At 42.7% G+C, this 25017-nt stretch overlaps 2 protein-coding genes across 4 annotated transcripts; one reads left to right on the top strand and one right to left on the bottom strand.

Moving 5' to 3' along the window:
- The first annotated feature begins 1731 nt into the window (after nt 1–1731).
- Nucleotides 1732–13474, top strand: LOC113017517 (polymeric immunoglobulin receptor-like). 3 transcript variants are annotated; one of them, XM_026160664.1, is made up of 6 exons: nt 1732–1836; nt 1915–2247; nt 9218–9538; nt 10074–10258; nt 10807–10910; nt 12987–13474. In XM_026160664.1, the coding sequence occupies exons 1-5, from the start codon at nt 1797–1799 to the stop codon at nt 10891–10893; spliced, it is 966 nt and encodes a 321-aa protein (XP_026016449.1). In that variant the 5' UTR covers nt 1732–1796; the 3' UTR covers nt 10894–10910; nt 12987–13474. The 3 variants fall into 3 exon arrangements, with proteins under 3 accessions (XP_026016449.1, XP_026016450.1, XP_026016448.1); XM_026160665.1 differs by lacking the exon at nt 10807–10910; XM_026160663.1 differs by lacking the exon at nt 12987–13474 and having other exon boundaries at nt 10807–11056.
- Nucleotides 13475–23539: 10065 nt separating this feature from the next.
- LOC113017524 (rano class II histocompatibility antigen, A beta chain-like) lies at nt 23540–24138 on the bottom strand. The gene is made up of 3 exons (XM_026160673.1): nt 23944–24138; nt 23784–23851; nt 23540–23689 (listed from the first exon to the last, which is right to left on the bottom strand). The coding sequence occupies exons 1-3, from the start codon at nt 24099–24101 to the stop codon at nt 23562–23564; spliced, it is 354 nt and encodes a 117-aa protein (XP_026016458.1). The 5' UTR covers nt 24102–24138; the 3' UTR covers nt 23540–23561.
- Nucleotides 24139–25017: the final 879 nt, after the last annotated feature.

Here is a 25017-nt window from a genome sequence, read left to right as displayed (position 1 = left end):
TGGGTCACAAAATAAACTTTTAAAATAATTTCATGTGAGAATGTAGCTGTGTAAACTTCAAATATCTGCTCGATTCATCAAGACATCACATATTTGCACAAGTGCTCTAAACATTTTCGGAGATATGTGACACACACACATGAATGCACTAAAATAAAAAATATATTTCTTGTAAGATTTTTCTTCTGTATTTCCTCAGCACGTGCAGTGGTCTCAATACTGTGTGCATGGATGTTTACAGAGGTAGAAATACAGATACTTTGTTACTGTACTTCAGTACAAATTTCAGTTCACGTATGTACTTTACTTGAGTATTTTTTCTGACTACTTTTTTACTTTTACCCCCTACATTTTTAAACAAATATCTGTAATTTCTACTTCTTACCTTATCAAAACAGACTTTTGCTCTAACACACTTGAGGGGAGTTATTTTTTCTTCACGTTAGATCAAACTCATTTTAACCTTAACAGAAACACGTAAAAAGGAAATCCTGTTCCTGTAACTAGAGCAGTGATAGGCATCTCCAGGCCTCAAGTGCCAGTTTCCTGCAGGTTTTAGATACCACCCTGGGTTAATACACTTAATTCAAATGATGAGTTCATTACCAGGCCTCTGAAGAAGTCCAAAACAACTCTCAAGCCAAAGTGAAGGAGACAACAACTATTTATTTTTACCTTCAATGATATGTGTTCTATTGCTGGTCAGAGGTCATTGTTTGCAAAACTCCTGCACGGGATGATGTGGATATTTTTATTTTTGTATTTTAAATATTTTACTATTTGGGGCGACCGTGGCTCAGGGGGTTGGGAAGTGTATTTGTAACCAGAAGGTCGCCGGTTTGATCCCCGGGCTCTCTGTCCTGGTCATTGTGTCCTTGGGCAAGACACTTTACCCTACTTGCCTACTGGTGTTGGCCAGAGGGGCCGATGGCGCGATATGGCAGCCTCGCTTCTGTCAGCCCTGTCAGCCCCAGGGCAGCTGTGGCTATAACCGTAGCTTGGCTCCACCAGTGTGTGAATGTGAGAGTGAATGAATAGTGGCATTGTAAAGCACTTTGGGTGTCTTGAAAAGCGCTATATAAATCCAATCCATTATTATTGGCAATCAGGTAGAGGAATAAAATATTTCTGGGTATCTCTGTTTAGACTGCAGCCCTCACTGACAGACATGGATATGTGTTTTCCTCTTTAGACATTACAAACAGGTTCATGTTCAAGCAATCCTTTAAATCCATTTTAGACTTAATGCTATTTGGTCAACTTTGCCATTTATTTTCAATATTTAATATGAAATAATCTCAAAATGCAACAGCAAAAAAATGATGTTGATTTATAAATAAATATATAAATAAATATAAATAATATATTAATAATAAATTAATTAATATTACTCTATTCTAATTCCTAAGAAATGAGTCAGCTTTGACATGTGGTGTTTTTTTTTGTGTGTTTTAGATAGCACAGTAGACAGGAGTGTAGTTGAGAGTGTGAGAGGAAATGACACACTGGAAATGTCATTTCCATTTTTTTTCTATCTCTTAAGCTCAGGCAATCATGTGTTCCTCTCAGACATTGCCTGAGCTGGCATCAGGATTTAAAGGTCAAATTTGGTCTGAAACTCCTTCTCCTCATGAGAATGTGATGAATGTATCTTTAAAAAAGTTGAAGGAAGTGCTAAAAAGGAAACAACTCACTAAGTAACTTCTGTTTTCTGATGATAGACACAGACACAGTGAAGAGTCAGACGCTGTTCTTCTGAAGTTTAACAACTTTTCTGCATCAGGATCAAAGTCAGAATGAAAATCTTTCATTTTCTCTTCTTCTGCTTCTTGTCAGGTGAGAACTGTTGATCTGATTTTGTCTTTAATGCTGCTTTTTAATTTTAAAAAATTTTCATCTGTTTTCATCTGATAGACACAGCTGTGCTCGTCAAGGCAAAACACAATATTTGGTCTGCAGCTGAAGGAGCAAATGGCACACTTAACTGCAACTTAACTTTGTCCGGAAGCACAAAGTTCTTCTGTAAAGAAAAATGTGAGCGAGCAGAAGATATCCTCATCAAAACAGATGGAAGCACAGCTCAGAGTGGGAGATACAGCATTGAATATAAAGATGGAGCTTCAGGAAGAGGAATTGTGTTTTTGACCTTTACACACATGATCACGTCTGACTCAGGAATGTACAGGTGTGGTTTGGGAAGATCTGCTCCAGACGCATACTATGACTTTGAGGTCAGAGTTTCAAATGGTGAGTTTTTACTAAAGGTGACTTAAACGAAAAAGTTCAAGTTCACGTTCAATTTTTTATTCATCACATAAACAGTCATACAAGTACAACATGCAGTGAAATGCTTGTGTCCAAGAGAGGGAGGGGGACAAGCTGCAGATGTGGCCGTGCCAAAAAGAAAACAGTGAAAGTGCTCACATCAGGGACAAGAGGAGAGAAAAAGAGCTCTACTCAAACTGGGCCCCTAACTTGGATACCAGTTTGAGGATAGTAAAAAAAACCCACCTCAGCACAAAAAGGCACATGAATATTCACATCTACACCATGTAAAACGATGTGACATGCAACGGGAGGTTATGAGGTAAGGAATGATCTTATGTAGTCAGCGGGCATCTTGTCCTGCAGCCGTTTCTAGTGCTGGACAGACCTGCCATCTGCATCGCGTGGGTAGCAAAGCATCGGAGGCGTGTGTGTATATATATATATATATATATATATATATATATATATATATATATATATATATATATATATATATATATATATATATATATATATATATCTGCCAAGCAAAGACTCACAGCCTTGGCCAGCCGCTTGAGGAGGTACACCAGAGAGATAGAAGGCAGGAGAATAAACCAGCTGTTCTCCACAGAACCAGCAAAGGTGTAGTCTCAGTGGCAAGGGAACAATAAGAGAACAGCACCACCAAGGCTGGAGACGGAGCAATACTGGAAGAGCATATGGGAGAAGGATGCAACCCATAACGGCAATGCTCAGTGGCTAGAGGATCTGAGGGCTGACCACAGCGACCTCCCTGAACAGGGTCCAGTAACCATCACAGTGGCAGATATCCAAGAAAGGGTCTCCAGTATGAAGAGTTGGACAGCACCAGGGCCCGACATGGTTCACGCCTACTGGCTGAAGAAGCTGACTGCACTCCATGAGCGTCTGGCAGCACAAATGAACCAGCTGCTAGTTAACGAGAGACACCCGGAATGGCTAACTGAAGGCCGGACGGTCCTGATCCCCAAGGACCCCAAGAAGGGACCGGTCCCCTCCAACTACCGACCAATAACCTGCCTCAGTACTACATGGAAGCTCCTGTCAGGCATCATATCGGCTAAGATGAACAGGCACATGGTCAATACATGAGCGGGACACAGAAAGGAATTGGCAAGAATACCAGAGGCGCAAAATACCAGCTACTGGTAGACAGAACAATCAGCCGAGACTGCAAGACCAGACTGACCAACCTGTGCACTGCCTGGATTGATTACAAGAAGGCCTATGACTCAATGCCCCACAGCTGGATACTGGAATGCCTAGAATTGTACAAGATCAATGGGATCCTAAGAGCCTTCATCAGGAACTCAATGGGGATGTGGCGTACAACACTAGAGGCCAACTCCAAGCCCATAGCACAAGTCACCATCAAGTGCGGGATCTACCAAGGAGATGCTCTGTCCCCACTGCTGTTCTGCATAGGCCTGAACCCCCTCAGTGAGATCATTAACAAGACTGGCTACGGATACCGACTACGGAATGGAGCAGTTGTCAGCCACCTCCTGTACATGGATGACATCAAGCTGTATGCCAAGAGTGAACGAGACATCGATTCACTGATCCACACTACCAGGCTATACAGCAATGACATTGGAATGTCGTTCGGACTGGAGAAGTGTAGTCGGATGGTAACAAAGAGAGGGAAGGTAGTCAGAACTGAGGGGATTGAACTACCAGAAGGCAACATTGCAGACATAGAGGACAGTTACAAGTACTTGGGGATCCCACAGGCGAATGGGAACCATGAAGAGGCCGCTAGAAAAGCTGCAACCACCAAGTACCTGCAGAGGGTCAGGCAAGTCCTGAGGAGTCAGCTGAATGGTAAGAACAAGATCCGGGCCATCAACACGTACGCCCTGCCCGTGATCAGGTACCCTGCTGGGGTAATAGGCTAGCCAAAGGAGGAGATAGAAGCCACTGACATAAAGACAAGAAAGCTCCTTACCATGCATGGAGGGTTTTACCCCAAATCCAGCACCCTGAGGCTGTACGGAAGGGGGCCGGGGACTGGTGAGTGTCAGCACCACAGTCCAGGATGAGACAACGAACATCCAAGAATACATTGGGAAGATGGCCCCAACTGACCGAGTGCTCAGTGAATACCTCAGGCAGCAGAAACCCAAGAAAGAGGAGGGAGACGAGGAACCATCATGGAAGGACAGGCCCCTGCACGGTATGTACCACCGGCAGATAGAGGAGGTGGCTGATATCCAGAAATCCTACCAGTGGCTGGACAAAGCTGGACTGAAAGACAGCACAGAGGCACTAATCATGGCAGCACAAGAACAAGCTCTGAGCACAAGATCCATAGAGGCTGGGGTCTATCACACCAGGCAAGACCCCAGGTGCAGGCTGTGTAAAGATGCCCCAGAGACAATCTAGCACATAACAGCAGGGTGCAAGATGCTAGCAGGCAAGGCATACATGGAACGCCATAACCAAGTGGCCGGCATAGTGTACAGGAACATCTGTGCAAGTATAACCTGGAAGTCCCGAGGTCAAAATGGGAGATGCCCCCAAGGGTGGTGGAGAATGACCGAGCTAAGATCCTGTGGGACTTCCAGATACAGACGGACAAAATGGTGGTGGCTAACCAACCGGACATAGTGGTGGTAGACAAACAAAGAAGACGGCCGTAGTGATCGATGTAGCGGTTCCGAATGACAGCAATATCAGGAAGAAGGAACACGAGAAGCTGGAGAAATACCAAGGGCTCAGAGAAGAGCTCGAGAGGATGTGGAGGGTGAAGGTAACGGTGGTCCCCGTGGTAATCGGAGCACTAGGTGCGGTGACTCCCAAGCTAGGCGAGTGGCTCCAGCAGATCCCGGGAACAACATCGGAGATCTCTGTCCAGAAGAGCGCAGTCCTGGGAACAGCTAAGATACTGCGCAGGACCCTCAAGCTCCCAGGCCTCTGGTAGAGGACCCGAGCTTGAAGGATAAACCGCCCGCAGGGGCGTGCTGGGTGTTTATATATATATATATATATATATATATTGCCAGTCTTGGCAGCCGGGGGTCAGTCCGCCAGTGCCTCCGCTCCTGGTCGCCACCCGGCACACAATGCACCCGACCCCTATGGCGCCTCCTGCGGGAGGATGGGCCCATGTCTCATCTTCGGGCTGTGCCCGGCCACCAGACGCTCGCCCTCGGGCACCCTCCCCGGGCCTGGCTCCAGGGCGGGGCCCCGGTAACCCTATCCCGGGCAGGGTAAACGGTTCCCTCGATATCCTTTTCATAAGGGTCTTCTGAATCGCTCTTTGTCTGGTCCCTCACCCAGGACCAATTTGCCATGGGAGACCCTACCAGGGGACAAAAGCCCCCAGACAACATAGCCCCTGGGATCCCTGGGACACACAAACCCCTCCACCACGATAAGGTAGCGATTCAAGGAGGAGGGATATCCCCTCGGCTTGCTGCCGGTATGTTGGGGTTTTTCCCGGTGGACGAGAGGGTTTGTTCCCTGCGCCTTAGGGTCGGGGAACGGGTCCTGACTGTCATCTGCGCTTATGCGCCGAGTGGCAGTTCAGAGTACCCAGCCTTCTTAGAGTCCCTGGGGGGGGTGATGGAAGGTGCTCCACCTGGAGACTCTGTTGTCCTGCTGGGAGACTTCAATGCTCACGTGGGTAACGACAGCGAGACCTGGAGGGGCATAATTGGGAGGAACGGCCTCCCTGATCTGAACCCGAGCGGTGCTTTGTTATTGGACTTCTGTGCTAATCACAGTTTGGCCATAACGAACACCCTGTTCGAACATAAGAGTGTCCATAAGTGCACGTGGCACCAGGACGCTCTAGGCCGTAGGTCGATGATCGATTTTGTAATCGTATCACCAGACCTGCGACCATATGTTCTGGACACTCAGGTAAAGAGAGGGGCTGAGCTGTCAACTGATCACCACCTGGTGGTGAGTTGGATCAGGTGGCGGGGGAGGACGCTGGACAGACCTGGTGCACCTAAACACGTAGTGAGGGTGTGCTGGGAACGTCTAGCAGAGGCCCCAGTCCGCGAGATCTTCAACACACACCTCCGGCAGAGCTTCAACAGCATTCCGAGGGGGACTGGGGACATTGAGTTCGAATGGACCATGTTCAGCGTCTCCATTGCCGAAGCTGCTGCATTGAGCTGCGGCCGCAAGGTGGTTGGTGCCTGCCGTGGTGGTAATCCCCAAACCAAATGGTGGACACCAGAGGTAAAGGGAGCCACCAGGCTGAAGAAGGAGTCCTATCGGGCTTGGTTAGCCTGTGGGACTCCGGAGGCAGCCGACAGGTATCGACAGGCCAAGCGGAATGCGGCTCGGGCAGTGGCTGAAGCAAAAACTCGGGTGTGGGAGGAGTTCGGAGAGGCCATGGAAAAAGACTTTCGGACTTCCTCGAAGAGATTCTGGCAAACCGTCAGGCGTCTCAGGAGGGGAAAGCGATGCTCTACCTGCACTGTGTATAGTGCTGGCGGAGCGCTGCTAACGTCGACTGCGAAAATTGTCAGGCGGTGGAAGGAATACTTCAAGGACCTCCTTAATCCCACTGACACGTCTTCCGAGGAGGAAGCAGAGTCTGGGAATGAGGGGAATGACCCGCCAATTTCCGGGGGCGAGGTCACTGAGGCAGTTAAACAGCTCCTTGGTGGCAGAGCCCCTGGTGTTGATGAGGTCTGCCCCGAGTTCCTGAAGGCTCTGGACGTTGTAGGGCTGTCCTGGTTGACACGCCTCTGCAATGTTGCGTGGAGATCAGGGGCAGTACCTGTGGACTGGCAGACCGGGTGGTGGTCCCCATCTTTAAGAAGGGGGACCGGAGGGTGTGTTCCAACTACAGGGGGATCACACTCCTCAGCCTCCCTGGGAAAGTCTATGCCAGGGTGCTGGAAAGGAGAGTTCGTTCGCTAGTTGAAACCTCGGATACAGGAGGAACAATGCGGTTTTCGTCCTGGTCGTGGGACACTGGACCAGCTCTTTATCCTCTCGAGGATACTTGAGGGTGCATGGGAGTTTGCCCAACCAGTCTACATGTGTTTTGTGGACTTGGAGAAGGCATTCGACCGTGTCCCTCGGGGTGTCCTGTGGGAGGTGTTGCGGGAGTATGGGGTGTCTGGCCCATTGCTACGGGCCATTCGATCCCTATACAACCGTTGCAAGAGCTTGGTTCGCATTGGCGGCAATAAGTCGGACTCGTTCCCGGTGGGTGATGGGCTCCGCCAGGGCTGCCCTTTGTCTCCGGTTCTGTTCATAATTTTTATGGACAGGATTTCTAGGTGCAGCCAAGTGGCGGAGGGCTTTCGCTTTGGTGGCCTCAGAATCTCATCTCTGATTTTTGCGGATGATGTGGTTCTGTTGGCTTCATCGGGTGAGGGCCTCCAGCTCACACTGGAACGGTTCGCAGCCGAGTGTGAAGCAGCGGGAATGAGGATCAGCACCTCCAAATCTGAGGCCATGGTTCTCAGCCGGAAAAGGGTGGAGTGCCCACTTCGGATCGGGGATGAGTTCCTGCCCCAAGTGGAGGAGTTCAAGTATCTCGGGGTCTTGTTCGCGAGTGATGGGAGAAGGGAGCCGGAGATCGACAGACGGATTGGGGCTGCAGCTGCAGTAATGCAGACGCTGCACCAGTCCGTCGTGGTGAAGAGGGAGCTGAGTGTAAAAGCGAAGCTCTCAATTTACCGGTCGATCTACGTCCCTACCCTCACCTATGGCCACGAGCTGTGGGTAGTGACCGAAAGAACGAGATCGCGGATACAAGCGGCAGAAATGAGCTTCCTCCGAAGGGTGGCTGGCCTCTCCCTTAGAGATAGGGTGAGAAGTTCGGCCATCCGGGAGGGGCTCAGAGTAGAGCCGCTGCTCCTCCACATCGAAAGGAGCCAGCTGAGGTGGTTCGGGCATCTGACAAGGATGCCCCAGGCATGTCCCACCGGGAGGAGGCCCCGGGGCAGACCCAGGACACGCTGGAGAGATTATATCTCTTGGCTGGCCTGGGAACGCCTCGGTATTCCCCCGGATAAGCTGGAGGAGGTGGCTGGGGAGAGGGAGGTCTGGGCCTCTTTGCTTAGGCTGCTGCCCCCGCGACCCGGCCTCGGATAAAGCGGATGACGATGGATGGATGGATATATATATATATATATATATATATATATATATATATATATATATATATATATATATACATATGTGTGTGTGTGTGTTTTTCTTTCCCTACCTCTCTTTCTTTCTCCCTTTTCTTTCCCCCAGTCATGTCTGTCCCGTGTGTAGCAAGTGAAAATAAAATAAAATAAAATAAACAATAAAAACAAAGGTCAATCGAATGGACCTTTACAGCAATGTCGTGATGGTCCATTTGGGAAAGTAAATTCATTGGGCATCTTTCTTTGTCTTTAGACAATACTTCTGATAGCAAAAGAACCAAACGGGACAGGCGAAAAAAAATTAAAATAAAATAAAAAGAAGTTAGTCACTTTTTTTGATTTATGTGTGGATACCAGGCTCATCTTGTAGCTCTGAGTTTGAAACTCTGTGTTTCTTAGTTTTAAACTTCAAAGTGCATAAAACTGTGATGTTACATGAGGTTATTTAAAATCTGTTGTGCATCTCAGGTTTATTGTTGGTGTTTTATTTTCAGTTATCTGTTGGGTATGAGAACTTTGATCCAACTTCCAAACACAAAGAGTCCAAAAGCAGCAGGACCAAACCCACTCTTCATTGTTAAAGACCAAAATCTAAAAAGTAAAAATTAATTTTGGCCATCTACTCTCTGCGGTTATCTCCTCTTCCACACCTGTTTTTTGTTGATATTTTTGGACATATTTCTGAGATTTCTGAGTTCTGAAAAACGCTTCAAAAAATAAGACAAATGAAAAAACATTCACACTCTCCCCTGTGTACTTCTAAGACCTCTAACTCTGCCCTTTAAGTTCATAGTAATGAATGTTCTTCTATTTCACAGATCTGGATAAAAACAGTGGCTTTTATCACACAGAAATGAAGGGAGAAAACATCACATTAGTATGTTCCATTAATGCGTATGGACAGAGGACGTTCTTTTGTAAGAATGAGTGTAAGAATGAAGGGGAGATCCTCATTGACACAACTAACAACAAATCTGTGAGTGGAAGATACAGCATTGAACACAGACCAGGATCCATGTATCCACTGTATGCGACCATCACACAGCTGACCAAGTCAGACACAGGATTGTACATCTGTGGTTATGGAAACCCTCTGTCTCCTGATTCATACGAGAGTCAATATGTTCTTGTCAGTGATGGTAAGTTTCTGTTCAAAATAGTACAAACTTTTTGCATATTCCATGTGCCTTAAAATACTACTACTAATAAAAGTAGATCACTGCTTGGAAAGTAAAGTAAACACAATCAGAACAACAATAAATAAAATCATGAAACTTTTGGTGATTTTGAGGTGAGATTCTTGCTACTGCCTGAGATCAGCTGATACACTGAGTGAGAGATCATTATACCTTTCTAACATCAGAGGGTTTGACAAAGAAACAAACAAATGTCCATGTTTTTGTTGCTGTTCCCACTTTAATGTTTAACAGCATTACCTTATCCATTAGCTGATTTAACAAAACTGCAACTGAACTTGACTATGTGGTCTATGTATTTCACTATGCACAAAATGCTGCATTTAGTGCTTCCTAAATGTTTCTATTAACCTGTATGATAACATGATTTAAATTAGGCTGCATTTGCCTTCATCATTGTTGATTCAATAACCATATGCTTTGTGTTTGTTGTTCACGGCTTCAAACCCACCTACTTCCGCACCACAAACAACAACAGCAACACAGAGTGAAAGTGTGACTGCAGGAGTCTCTACACATTGTCCTGACTGCTCCTGGCTTCTGGTTGTGCGTGCGTCCTTGGATGGTGTTTTGCTGATGGCTGTTTTCCTCATGCTCTGCTACATTAGTAAGACAAGGAGGAACTTTGGACTGAACACCAGAGAAAATGACACAAACATGGAGGTGAGTTTGTGTCACTTGTTTTCTGTCTGTTGTTGCAGGTTTTAGTGAGTGTTGTTGATTCATGGTGTCAGAGGGGACTTTCTCAGAGAAATGTAGTGAAAAGAGGTGATGTTACCTGTTATTAAAGTTTCTTAAATGAAAGTTTCTTTAATAACACCATCTTCACCAGCATAGGGAAGTGAAAACAAAGCGAACAATTGTTATACCAGACAGAAACCTGTTACATAATTATTTAGGTAGAAAACCATACAACGTATTTTACTGTCCCTTCTGAGGTTATTCCACAACATCAACATTTCAGGGTGTCTTATCTAAAAGTGTGAAAGCACCTTTAGGCCTGTTTCCTGACACTGCAGTACATGTATGCTGCTCTGAAACTTCTTATGATTTTTATATTGTTACATCTGTTTTTGTTTGTTTATTACTCTGGGGGAAAAAAACTGTGTTTCTTAGTTTTAAACTTCAAAGTGCATAAAACTGTGATGTTACGTGAGGTTATTTAAAATCTGTTGTGCATCTCAGGTTTATTGTTGGTGTTTTATTTTCAGTTACCTGTTGGGTATGAGAACTTTGATCCAACTTCCAAACACAAAGAGTCCAAAAGCAGCAGGACCAAACCCACTCTTCATTGTTAAAGACCAAAATCTAAAAAGTAAAAATTAATTTTGGCCATCTACTCTCTGAGGTTATCTCCTCTTCCACACCTGTTTTTTGTTGATATTTTTGGACGTATTTCTGAGATTTCACTAAAAGCTCTGGATACGAGGATCACCTCCTATATCATTTGCTTCACTATGCTTTAATGTGTTCCTGTTATATAAATGCTTATATGTATTGGCATAGTTATTTGCAGAGGTGTGAAGTAACAAAGTACAAATACTTCATTATTGTACTTAAGTACAATTTTCAGGTATCTGTATTTTACTTAAGTAGTTTCTTTTCTTTTTACTTTTACCCCTTACATTTTTAAACAAATATCTGTACTTGCTACTTCTTACATTTTCAAAATAGACTAGTTACTTCAGGCTTAATGCATTTGAGGGGAGTTATTATTTAATTAATGAGCGCCTTTAAACATCCAACTTAAATAAGAGGGTCTCACGAGTTCAACTGGGACTTAAACCAGATACCTTTGTGTTATTGCTTTGAGTTGTACACTAACCCTCTAAAGTTAACTATTAAATATTTTAATCAATTGACATCTTCAGTTTTTACACAGCCTGCTGTTTACTGCTGTATTCGGCTCATATGGACAGGAACCAATGTTCCCTCTAAGCTGCGCACGTGCACAATTGCGCACAGCTGGCACGGTCTCTGCACACAGAAAATCTGCTTTGCGTACAAAAAAAATCCAACCTGAATTGAAATTAAAATAAAAAATTTAACAATTCTCTTTTGCAGTGTTAGTCAGTAAATGACTGGCTGCTCCTGTATGGGATTAGCACGATGCCACCTTATCCCATAGTCCAGCCAATAATGCAATTCACATTTGTATATACACACCGAATTAAGGTCGACAGGCTATGACAGCGTCCTTATGTGCCGACACGGTGTTTTAGCTAGCAAAGCGGCGTGGCTGATGTGGAATGAAGCCACGCTAATGACAATGTGTACAACCATTGGAGATGTGAGCAGGACAGATGGAACAATTGAGGGAAAAAGGTGTGGACTTTATACCACAATTTAAAAACGATACCAGTTTTAAAATTGTGTTGATAGGCCACGAAAAACCAGAGTTATGATAAAAATATCTGCAATGTTTGGTTTTCTTCCTGAATACTATCGTTGTTTATTTTTTACTGCGGGAAGAAACGGGAAAAACAGCGTTTTATAAGGAAAACGCTCGAAAGCCTGTGAGCAAAAACAAAACCAAAAAACTCACCCTTTCCTATTGGTGGAAAAAAGTACCATGTCGAAACGGTGGGAAGTTTTAGGAGTGACGGCGGTGTTTTGAGATGTGAGAGATTTGAGACGTTCAGCGCAAATCTCGTGTAGTCAGTGTGTAGTGTAGTCAATAGTTTCGTTGGTGTGTCAGAACAATGAGGCGACTGCTGAATGTTACAGGTGTTACAGGAGTGATACATCTCCTGCAGGTATCAGGCTGTTGTTCTCCTTTATCTCATAGTGGACAGAAATTTTTTTTTGGAGTGGCACAAATAATTTGTGTGGCATCAAATTTGATGCAGAACAGCTGATTGTTCTGTAAATAGTTTGAAATGTTTATTTTAAAAAACGCCTTGGCCGCATTAAAAAAATAAATAGCTGCAAAAAACTTTGTTGTTTGTCAAACTGAGTTACTTTTTTGAAGAAGTAACTATATAATTAATTGCCCAACATTGGTCATTATATACTGTGTTTTGCAGACAGGACTCTCTTCCAGACCACAGACTCATACTAATAATACAAGTCAGAGCTTTATAAAAAATTTAAAAAAAAGAAAGAAAACAAAGAAAGTTGTGTTTTCAAAATTGGAGTTCAAGTTATTTTTACTTCCAATAGTGTTAACATACTACACAGGTCATGAACAAGATTTATTAAAGGAAGTTTTTCCTTCACACTGTTGCCAAAGTGTTTGCTCATAGGGGGTCATATGATTGTTGGGGTTTTCTCTATATCTATTATTGTATGATCTACTGTACAATATAAAGCACCTTGAGGCGACTGTTGTTGTGATTTGGCGCTATATAAATAAAATTGAATTGAACTGAATTGAATCTAAATCCCACAGAAAATTTGTGGACAGCATAAATGCAAGCAAGAAGGCCTACAAACCTGACCCACTTACATCACTTCTGTCAAGAGGAGTGGGCCAAGATTCCAGCAAACTATTGTAGAAAGCTTGTTGAAGGATACCTGAAATTTTTGGCCCAAGTGAAACCATTTCAGGGCAATTCTATCAAATACTAAGGAAGTGTATGTATACTTCTGACTTTAATGAAAGTATTACAAAAAAAATAAAAATAACAATTTTCCCTCTCTTTATTCTGACATTTCACAAATACAAAAATTATTTTCTCGGATTTGATGTTTGATAGTAAAGATTAAAATGTGTTTGCGTTTTTAGTGTATGTAAATAAGTGGTTTCAATTGTATGTGATGAGAGGAGAAACTGACAGAATGAAAGTCGGAACGAGTCATTGTGCTTGTCGCCTTTTCTCCTCATATACCGTACAGAAAATTTATAATGTAATGTTTCATACCTGCAGCATAACACACCTGTATGCTATAAATACATTTGTTGTATAAATGTTTACAAAGACACTTTAAAAACACCATCTTGCTGTCTGTTTATTTATTTGTTTCCTTTAATTCTCTGTACACACTGTTAAGTTTATCCAGATATAAACAGTTTTATTTCAGTTGTTTTTACATAAACAGTGCAACACAGTAACAGACAAATGGTCCTTTTTTATTTATTTAAAAGAAACAGCTGTTTTTAAATTCGGCTGTAGAATATTTAAACTGACAAAGGTTTAAAATTAATTACACACATAAATACAAGTGAGAATTAAACACACCTTATACGCTGACAACAAACACTCTTTGGTTTTAGTTTAATATGCAAGTTGACAAGAAAAAAATCCACTGTTTTTATCTTGTTTTTTTTCCCTTCACCTTCTCTTTTCTGTTACAATTCAAGATTATGTTTTTCACACAGAATAAAAACCAAATCTGAGGTTTTAAAACTGTTTCTGAATAGTTGAGAAAACACAGACTGGAGTTCATCCATAATTCAGACTGTTTTTACTTAATATGAAGTGAAGAGAGATGTCTCCAAAGCTTCAGGTTACAACCTCCATAAACTGCACTTGTGTCAGTAGTATTACAAGCTAGTTAACTGTAGTGAAATTATACTTAAATATATTATCATATTATCGTATTAGTAGAAACTGATAAAACAGATAAAATAGCTATCATAGCCAATGACAAATAAATAAAACGTTTTTTTTCAGTAGAATCGGTGTCATCCACCAACTTTGGACTGCAAACCAAACTAATATATGTACAATGTATAATACAGAATACCTGATATGTGGACACACTGTACATTTTATACCTGATCATACCTGATACTTATTTAACTTTCACAATATTTAAGTGAGAAGAAGTGTGAATCACAAATGTGACAATATTTCTCTGCACAGTAAGTTCATTATTCTGAGTCAGCACAGAGGTGGATACTGGAGTCACGAGCTTCACTCTAAACCCAGCATATACAGGTTCAGTGAAGGTGGTCTTGAAGGTGTGCAGGTGGATCATTTTGTCAGAGGAGACGCTGTAGAAGGACACAAGTCCTGCAGAACAGTCCACATACACTGTGTGAACTTAGCCCCACTGTCATGCAGACTGTCAACTGTAGCAAATTTTAACTTTTTCATACACACACAGACATTGTCAAAGACACTGCAGCGGGGTTACCAATCTCGACTTGGAATCTACCCGGCTAAAGAACTTGGGCCCACTCTCATTCAGGCTGTTAACCATGGCGAATTTAACTAATCGATTTCAATCGAGACGCAACCTTTCGCGCTTTCACATTAACACAAACACACAATCTACAGGCGCTGCAACGGGCTCGCCCACCTCCGCACAGAATCTAGCCGGCGGAAAGGCTTGGGCCCACTCTCGTGCAGGCTGTCAACTGTGGCAAGGATCCCACACCCTGACTGGTTCTTTAGGATGTCCTCAGTCCCCAGGTCACCACCCTAGTCCCTAGTCCTCCCTTCCCATTGGTTTCGCCCTCACGTCTGTGAGTGTGGCAGCCAAGCCCAGAACAATTAGTCTTACTCTTGCACTTTCAGTCGCTATCCGCAACAGCCAATTTGTTTACTCAGCTTATTTACTCATTTACACCCCCAATTTAGTTGCTCTAACGCACTGGGACGGAACACACACCGCCTCTCTGCTGCTGCTAAATATCAACACTTCACCGTGTTCTTTTAATTCCTCATAGGCATCCGATGGAAGACAAAACACTGCTCAGCAGACCATTTCACACTTTATTCTCTTACACAATTACTTCTAGAAGGGAGACGCATCCTGCATGACACGTTGCCGCAGATCTCAAAAGGGTGATGCACGCTAACAGTTTTTATAAGAAGCTGTCCCACTCTAGTCTAAACAACAGTGTTTCAGTAACTTTCCACTAGAAGATGGTCCCATGTTATCTACTTTTTCCCAGGCAAGTGTGGGCGAGAGTCTACAGCATTCTATCCCCCAAGGACATGTAGTCTAATGCCTTTATTTTCCAGGACAGTGTCCACTTAATACTACACCAAATGGTTATATGGCCTTTTAGTTAATATAAAGCATAGAGCTGAGGCACTTCAAATAATTGAATTTCCCGGAGGAACCCACCCGAGGGATTAATAAAGTTTCATCTAATCTAATCTAATTTCCTCTCAACATGATTGAGCATTTAAACACATAGTGTTGTTCTTCCTTCAGCCCGAAGATCAAAGAATTGGGGTATTTAAAGATCAAAATCTAATAATTGTGAGCTTTAACTGTTTTAAATTTGGCCAATGTACTGGCTTATCTTCTTTTCCAACAATGATTTCATTTTGAAATTTTTGAGCACATTTCTGCAATTTTATGATCACCTCCCATATTATTTGCTTCACTGTGTTTCTGTATTGTTTGCGTATATGTGTATGTTTGTATGTAAGATGGGATAAACACATGTTTCTGATTACTTGTAAAAAGAATTATGACTTCATTTTTTGTACCTTTATGTTTTGGATCTGTACAAACCTGCCATTGGCCTGCAATTATCAGCTCTTCTGTTCACATCAGTCTGCCTGCTTTCAACATCCTGCACTTTGCTCCTCGCACTCCACTCCACTGCGCTTGACATAAGGCTTATAACTATGTGAATCAGGTCACATTACAAAGCAAAAGCAATGTAACAAGTACAACATGATTTACTTTAAAACACCAATAATATGGATGGACCTGCTTTTAAATGCTTTTAAATTCACTCAAAGATGTTTTTAACAAAGGTCACATAAAGATAAAGAACACATAAATTTAAGCTCCAGAAATTAGAGATAAAGTCAAATGTAAGACAGAGTAAATACTTGGTGCTGTTCTCTCCTCTTCTTTAGTTGGTGGTTGCTTGTTTTCTTCAGCCAGCTCTTTCATCCGGTCTCTCTCTCTCTCTCTCTCTCCTTTAATGTGACATCAGCAGCAGTTTTGTTTGGTTTAAATAATAAAATAGTTTGTGAGAGTTCATCATTCACAATCAGCTCAGCAGACAAAAACAGTTAAAAGCTGGTTATAAAAACAGGGAACTATTGATGGCTGAACGTCACATTTCAGGAACACTGAAAACTCCTCAGAGAAAAGTCCTTCAGATTAGACTAAAGATTTGCTCAAGAACAGTGTTTAGGGTTTCCATAGAACAGCTGCATCCAAGCCTCATGTCACCAAGCGCAATGTCAAGCATCGGATGCAGAGTTGTAAAGCACCTGGTCAACCTCTTAGTTCCAATGAGAAAAGCTCTTATTGCTTCAGCACACTGAGACGTTTTGGACAATTTCCTGCTCCCCTTCCTGTTCCAACATCAGTGGTCATTTGCAATTTTTAACCTGCAGAAATGTTAATTATAATGCTGTCAACCATAATACGGGAACATCAGATCATGCATGTAAAAGAACAATAACATAGCATGGGAGGGGGTGGAGGGATAATTTGACTTAGATGTTAGGACTGTATATTTGGTGATGTTTGTGTAAGTTTCCTCAAGATTGCCCACCTGTTAAGGAGCACATACAGGCATACACACATGCATACTGTCGTGGAATTTGTAATTAAAAAGTCTGCAGACATGGTTAGCCATAATCAAAACCTTTATTACCATGCCCATGGGAGAGTAAACAGACAGTTAACACAGACATGACATGTGAGCTCTGAGCTCTCGAGGTACAGCAGGGCCCCGTTTATCTCAAAACAACAACACGATTTCCTGCTCTGCTGTTTTTACCCCAGCGTGTTCAAACTAGAAAGTTAGTTCCTCTTTTTATAGGTCAAGTGCAGGGCCCTATTTCAGGAAGCCGGTTTAGTGCAAACTCTGAGTAAGTATACCCTGAGTTAATGAAAACTCTGGGTTTTCGCTTTCACAAAGCGAGTTTAGATTAATCCTGAGTGAGTTACTATGACGACACACTCCGTGAAGCTAACCTGCTCCCTAGCAGGTTTACTTCAACTAACCCTGACGTTCTCCGCCTCTTTGTCGGAAACCTGACTGTGGGAAGTGTCAGACATGGCGTGCCCCTTCCTTGAAGAGCCAATAGATGTTGAAGCCCAAATTCTCCGCAGAGCTCTCCGCCGGGAGAGAGTGATTAGAGCGCGTCTGGACATTTTATCATTTCCTGATGATTTCCTGTGTGAACGTTACCGTTTTTCAGCACAATCTATAATTCATTTGAATAACATCCTCAGGCCATATATTACGCATGTGACACATCGTGGACATGCTCTCAGTTCTGTACATATTATTTGTATTGCACTTCGGTTTTTTGCAAACGGGAGCTTTCTGTATAATATTGATGACGCTGAGCACGTTTCCAAGGCTACCGTCTGTCGGGCAGTCAGGAATGTTACAGTTGCACTGAAACGTCTCCTGTACTCGTTTGTGGTGTTCCCCGGTCACAGACCCACAAGATTTATCAAAGAGGGATTCCACAAAATTGCAGGTAGCAGGATGAACAAAACTCAATTCATGATGTGGTGATACTTGGACTACTACTTAAATTTTACATTTATTTTCAGGGTTCCCAGGCGTGATTGGCTGTACAGATGGCACTCACATTCCAATCATTGCTCCTTCAGTAAATGAAGGAGACTATGTGAACAGGAAGTCTTTCCACAGCATTAATGTGCAGGCACATAGTTCCCTGTAGCATTTCAAACTAACAAATCATTTCATTATAGTAATGGATGCTAATTTGTGTTCTCTGCACTGTGAAGATCATATGTGAAGCTGCCAACGTTATCACAAATGTGGAAGCCAACTGCTCAGCCTCTGTGAGTGGTGGTGGTGGTGGAGGACCCCCACCTGTTTTTCAGGCCTCTGCTTTTTTTCTAGTGGCCATAACGGGTCACATTTGAGCATACAGAGTAAGCAAATATTTACTTGTAATGTGCTCAGATAATTTCAATAAGTGCTTACAGAAAGAAAATTAATGTAGCCTCTAACTGCAATTGATTTACATCGGACAAACAGACCAAGCACTATGGCTCATAATACAATTACACCTCACCTGTTTGGACTATATTTTTATATTTCATTTTTACTTGCTGCCAGGAACGTTTGGGGCCTGTTGGGTTGCACCTGCGCTCACATCACATCACAAAATAAAATGTGTAAAATAAAAAATGAAATATAATAAAATAACGTGTTATATGGGTGGAAATCTCTAGATCAATGTTTAAATTAACACTCACGCATTGACTCTGTCGGCTATGTTTTGCCATGCATGCTCCCTTTATTTTGCAGCTGAGGCTGTGTTACTTTTTTTCTGCAAAATTTGCATGTTATCGGCATATGCTGCCATCAGAATTTCGGACTCAAGCGCTGTAAAATACATTGACCGCGCCTTCTTTCCCTCCGTCTCCATGGTGACTCGCTTAATCTGTGCTCCACTAATCAGGGCTTTATGTATCCTCGTGCGCGCGCTTAACTTGGGGTTAACGCAACTCCGCGTTGATTGAACTACTTGTTATCAGCCTTTCTGAAACCGAATATTCCGAGTTGGACAGTTCGGGGTTACTCAACCCTGAGTATCGTTTTTCACTCTGAGTTTTCTAAACCGGCTTCCTGAAACAGGGCCCAGGTCTTCACCTTTTGGCCCACGGGACTGAGGCGTGACCTTTCCATCACACCCTATCTTAACTCTGCACCATCTTGCACATCCCACACGCATGGTGCAAATCCTTATTTCAACTGCATCTGAAAGTTTTTCTATAGCAAAGCAGAAGGTGTCATAACATTAAAGAACAGTTGTTTTCTTCAGCTGTTGAGGTCAAAATAAGTTCAGCTAGTTCAAAACTGTTCACTGGAATTTTCCATTACAGTGTCACAACTGAGTATGCACATAAGAACTTAAACACTTTAACATGAGAATAATACAAATTTCCCATTACAATAAACTAAATCATTTTAGTCACATATTCTAATCTAAAATTTTTCTTCTCCGTTTTCTCACTATCTGCAGTGGTCGCATTACTGTTTGCATGTAAATTTACCTTTATATCTACCATGTACATAAAAAGGGTGACCTCTTTAATCCCTGAGAGCTAAAACAACAGGTAGTATCAAAGACGTTGGTGTGTTCTGTCACATAGCAGTGCTACACAACCCAACACGTCCTTCAGGCTGAAAACAACAAGAGAAGCTTTGTGTCACTCTTCTGAACTCATTTCTGTATTTGTGTGTTCTTTAAAAAAAAGTAATTCAAAAGTTAGTTTTATTTTTTCATTAAAGAAGTGTTGAAGATCTAATTTTATAAACAGGAAGTCATTTACAATATGAAGCAGCAGGATTAATCACATCAAAATTGCCAACTTGTTTTCATCACTCAGATGCAGAGAGTTTAGATTTATTTGCACAGAATTTGAAGTGATTTTAACTTCCAGGTATTTTTTCCAGAAACATTATTTACAGCTTTATTTATTTAAGCAACATCCATTAGAATTTATATTTGTTATTTTATATTATTTATTGTTTATATAAATATAAACAATAAATAATATAAAATAATAGCTTTGAGACGACCCCCATGTATGTTACACCATTTCGTGTGGCTCGATCGGGAATGGTGTGCTATGACTCTTGGTAGGGATTTGTCGCACGGTTTTCCCAAAATTGACCCTGTGCACGAGAAAATGCTAACTTCCTGGTTTGAGACCGGATGTGGGGTTGTACATTTCCGGTAGCTTTACTTTGCGGTCAATCGCTACTGCGAAGATATACTGCAAAATCATGTCCAAAACTCGAAAACGGAAAGATCGCGTTAAGTTACAAACAGGAGAAGGTGGGAACACTCACCGCTGTTGTGTCATAAAAAATCTAATGATCAATTTTGACGTTTAAAGCGTTTAGATCGATCAGTTGTTTACATCACTCAACACAAGCAGAACTGCATCACTGCATGCAGATACACATCGTCCACATTCAGAAGACAAGTCGATGAACATCATTTACAGAAATATTGGGTAAATGCCCAAGACATCTATAGAAATGTAAATCGCCACTTGATTCATTCATTTGCTTAACTTGTTTTGGACCGTAAACAAGGCGCGAATAGGACACCGGAAACAAAGCTCCCCACAGGAGTTTCCGCACCGGAAGTAGTATATGCTAACGTGCACATAGTCAATTCCCCCCCAAAAAAACCATTTTTCCCCATTCATTTTGATGGGGAAGGGCCTGAAAAAAGGCGCCAAACCAGGCCACTTTGAAGGCCTACTTTTATTGACCAAACCCATGTTGCGATTTTTTACGGTTGTTTCACAAGAGCAGTTTAAGTTTTAGGAAAATTGGGAATTTTCACGGAATGTTCGCCCCACTGTCAACTGCCATAAAACCAGAGTGTGGAGAATAATTTAAAAAAAATTGTCTTTCTCTTCCTGTCCCACCCAAACCGTTTGCCCTACATCTATAATTTATACATCAAAAAGTAGCTATCGTTGTCTTCTTTCATCCAGTGTCTTCCTCATTGAGATCAGATTTATGGTCTTCTCACAAATGCCATCAAAGCGCAGCCTCCTCCCTCTCTGTCCCCCATAGACGACCATTCTAAAACTGCTCTCAATTTTCAGCTCAAACTTAACATCGAATGGTGTCTTTACACTGTCACCACGTCAGTATAATACACTCTACAGGCATGAAAATTTAATATGTTGTAGTCTGGAAGTTCCTGCCAATCACGGTGAAAGAATATTTGCGATTGGACCTACATTGTTCTCTTGGGAAGCATTTGTTTCAGAGCTTAATTCCTGTTTGCCCATCTCTCTGCAGTGTGTGTGTGTCCCATTCCCTCCTGCCACTCACAGGAGTAACTATAGCAACCGGCCCTAACAGCTGAGTACAGGAACAGCTGATGACTCTCTGCTTAAAACAGTTTTTTGCTCAAACCGCATACATCCTGATGTCTTCGGTCAGCTGATACGGCAGTAGCACAGGCACACTTAAAATTTCTTCAGAAATTTTCGCTTTCTAGTTATATTTTCAAATCTGAAACAAATAAACAAGACCATCAAAAACTCAGGAAACAGTTTCAAAACAGAGTTCAAAAGGTTCATGGAGGTCGACCAGGAGGCCAACAGCACAGGCATCCAAAACAGAACAGTTCAGGGGGCCGGCCATGCGAAAACCAGCGGCAGCGACACCTGTGGAGGAAATCCAAAGGCCGACCGTGCGGAAGGCAGATGGCAGTAACAGAAGCGACCCCATGCTGGGGGCCGCCCTCGACGGCGATGACGTCCAGCTAGAGGCCTGGAAGATGGCCGGCAAAGGCGAGGTGGTTCAGGCTGAGCTGGATCGGGCAGCGGTGTAGAGGCGGCAGAGGCTGGACCAGGTGAGGATGCTGCGGAGCCAGACGGCAGCGTGGCAGCTGTGGATGGTGACGCTGCAGGTGACGGTGTGAAAGCCACATCTCCATTTTTCAGAACATAAAGTTCCAGGTTGCATTTATTTTCTTATATTCCACTTTCACTTTTATTTTTCCCATAGGAATAATTATTTCACTGGTTTATGTTTTCAGTTTCACTAAGGTGTGTTAGAGTTTCAGATTAGGGAATTTGTCTCTGTAGTGTTCATATGAGATAAGTGAGAGGGCAGACCCAGTGTCAAACTCCATTTGTAACTCAACCTCTTGTATTTTTGGTGTGAGCCATATTGCTTCCTTATCTTTCTCTTGTATTGTATAGAGCTCAAGGCATGCCAATTCCTCCTGAGAATAATCTGAGTCTGCCTAATTTACTTCATGCTACTTTACCCGCTCCATCCGAGCCACAGGCCTTCACACTGTCTGGTCCAAGCCATCACCACCATCAACATCCCCCAAAGCTACACAGTCTGGGTCATTGGCCCCCACAGTTTTTAGTTGCACTTTTGGACAGATTTATAACTTTTTAAAAATGTATTTATGATTTTTAAAAATTAGTCATGGTCCCTGTGCCTTGCAAATGGACCCTGTGTTAGGCAACATGTTTTGTTTTCTGCTCTCTCTCTCTCTCTCTCTCCCTCTCTCTCTTGCCTCTGCCGGGGCGGTGCTCATTACAGGCTCCCACCCCTGAGATTGCACCTGTGTTCAATCTCCATACCTGACACTGATCTCCACTCATCCTGAAGCCATACTTAAGACAGCAGCACTTTGCTACTCATCGCTGGATCGTTGAGCAAAAGATTTCTGAGACAATGAACAAAAAATTGATATAGACAAACACTGTTCCCCGGTGCAGAACACGGTCAGTGTTTAAAGTAGTGTAAACTGGTTTCTTTGACATTAATGTGTTGATGCATGTAAATAAACACACAGGTGAAATTTTATGTTTATTGTGGTTTGAAGGCATCCATTAAAAATCTATACATGTGTTTAGTCATGGATCAGATTCAGAGTAGCCCATTATAGAACTCACGAGTCTGTTGAACACACGAACCAGCTGATTTTGTATTCAACCAGTAAGAATGACGACTTCTCCTTCTCATTCATTGGAAAACAGAGTAGGACCTGAAAAAAGCAAGAAGAACAGACTCAATAACAAACTTGTATCCACATCGTGAAAACATTTCTGGATAAAACATTAACAATAATGATTTGGTGAAAATCCCAGTTTCAGCGAATGGACTCTGCTTGCTCTGAAAAACCTGTCTCAAATGGTGTAAAATCCCTCAGGTTTGTCAAAGAGATGGAGATGCCTGAGGCCTGAAGCATCTGAGGCTGTCTAAATAAGAGACTTAATATCTAATGAGAGGACAGCAGATAAAGTATAGAGTTCAGTAATATAGACATGCAATTTTGCTAATTGGTAATTTTTCTTCGAACCTGGTATTAGAATTAACAAATGTAATTAAAGCTCAGACTCAGGCCCTTTAGATGGAGAGCCAATCCTGACCTCTTATTCAGGGATAGCTGGGATCCACCACATCTGACTGCATCAGTGAAATTAGACTCGGGCCTGAATATGGACTTAAACTTGATTTAAAACTAAATGAAAGTGAATATAGAACACAAATAGTCAAATAAAAAGGCTGATATAAAGTAATGTCAACTGGTCTGTGAATGTGAGTCCTAGTCTAACCTGGGGCCTTCCACCAGTAGAGAAAACATCCAGCCAAAAGTAAGATCAGACCCAGGGTCAGCATAGAGGCTCCGATGGCAATCAGCGTGGTTGATTCAGGAGTTGATTTGTCTGAGGACGGCTCTGAGTCGGACAGGTGACAGATAGAGGCCAACAGTCAAACAGACAGGTTAGCAGTCAAATACATATTTCTGTGGACAGACAGACAGGTATTTACCCCAGTCAGTGATCAGAGGTTCCTTCAGGCTAGCGTGCTCCACCACACAGGAGATGTTCTCGCCAGACCTTCAACACAAAGACCACTGATTCACAAACCACTCACAGAACTGGATCTGAATATAGACCTGGACCCGAATTCGGCTTTGATGTGGACTGACCTGGGTGTGTACTCCAGGTAGGAGTGAGTCTGGTAGTACCAATCACCATTTGGCATCACTTCAGTCGAAGTGACATCAGAGGTGACTTCCTGTCCGTCTCTGAGCCAGCTCACTTTGATCTCACTGGGAAAGAAGTCGTAGACGCTGCAGACCAACATGGCAGGATGGTGACCAGAAAGTGGGGTCTTGGACTTAATTCTGACACTGGGCTGAACTGGGCTGAACTAAAAACCACACAGACATTATATTACCATTGTGGCAATAATATGTGTGATGTTTTTTTTTTTCAAGTGCTTTATTAATAGTAAGATTTACAGTGGCAGAAATACACAATTATTTCAGTTTCACAATTATCTGATACCAAATCACAGGGTTCGTACAGGTGCTTGAAATCCTTGACAATGTTTGAATTTTAATGTTGTCTTTTCAAGGTTTGAAAAGTGCTTGAATTTCAGATGTGGTGCTTAAAAGTGTTTGAAAGTGTAACTGTATTTCATTCACCACAAATAACTATCTGGTTGAATAGTTTTCTTTTCAGATAGAGAAATAAAATGAGTCGCAAAATGTAAAAGCAAAATTTCGCCATCTAGGCTGCCTTGCGCCTCCGTCTGTTTCAACGTGTGATCCCGCCCCTCCCTCGGACAGTCGGGGATGAGTGCGCTAACATACCTGTAGGTTGCTGTTTTAAAGGTCGTGTCCAAATTCATGGGCTGCATCCTCCTGAGGCCGCATTTGTAGACCGATTACATCACAGCAACGCGACGAAGGCTGTCGAAATTCGTAGACTCCTCCGAATGCAGCCGACAAATGCGTCCTCCTTTTCCCCGAATTTGAAGGATGGGTCGGGTGTGTCCTTCGTGGTCTACCATATCCCAGAATTCATAGCGCGGCCCAGCCAAACTCCAGTTTCCAACAATGGCGGCCGCTACTAAGTTTTAAAATTACTCATACTAATCTTTCTGGGTCACAAAATAAACTTTTAACATATTTTCAGGCGAGAAAGTAGCTGTGTAAACATCAAATATCTGCTCGGTTTTATCAAGATATCGCATATTTGCAAAAGTGCTTCGAAGT

This window comes from Astatotilapia calliptera, unplaced genomic scaffold (genome assembly GCF_900246225.1).
Source record: "Astatotilapia calliptera unplaced genomic scaffold, fAstCal1.2 U_scaffold_14, whole genome shotgun sequence".
NCBI lineage: Eukaryota > Metazoa > Chordata > Actinopteri > Cichliformes > Cichlidae > Astatotilapia > Astatotilapia calliptera.
Note: the sequence above shows the minus strand (reverse complement) of the source record. Positions and strands in the feature narration are given on the sequence as shown.

What these genes read in the sequence shown, in the direction of transcription:
- LOC113017517 (XM_026160664.1), top strand. Translation starts at nt 1,797, where the DNA reads ATGAAAATCTTTCATTTTCTCTTCTTCTGCTTCTTGTCAG. An exon ending in CTTCTTCTGCTTCTTGTCAG is followed by an intron (nt 1,837 to 1,914) that starts GTGAGAACTGTT and finishes TTCATCTGATAG; the next exon opens with ACACAGCTGTGCTCGTCAAG. An exon ending in TGAGGTCAGAGTTTCAAATG is followed by an intron (nt 2,248 to 9,217) that starts GTGAGTTTTTAC and finishes TCTATTTCACAG; the next exon opens with ATCTGGATAAAAACAGTGGC.
- LOC113017524 (XM_026160673.1), bottom strand. Translation starts at nt 24,101, where the DNA reads ATGTTGGTCTGCAGCGTCTACGACTTCTTTCCCAGTGAGATCAAAGTG. An exon ending in TACCTGGAGTACACACCCAG is followed by an intron (nt 23,852 to 23,943) that starts GTCAGTCCACAT and finishes TTTGTGTTGAAG; the next exon opens with GTCTGGCGAGAACATCTCCT. An exon ending in ACCTCTGATCACTGACTGGG is followed by an intron (nt 23,690 to 23,783) that starts GTAAATACCTGT and finishes TGTCCGACTCAG; the next exon opens with AGCCGTCCTCAGACAAATCA.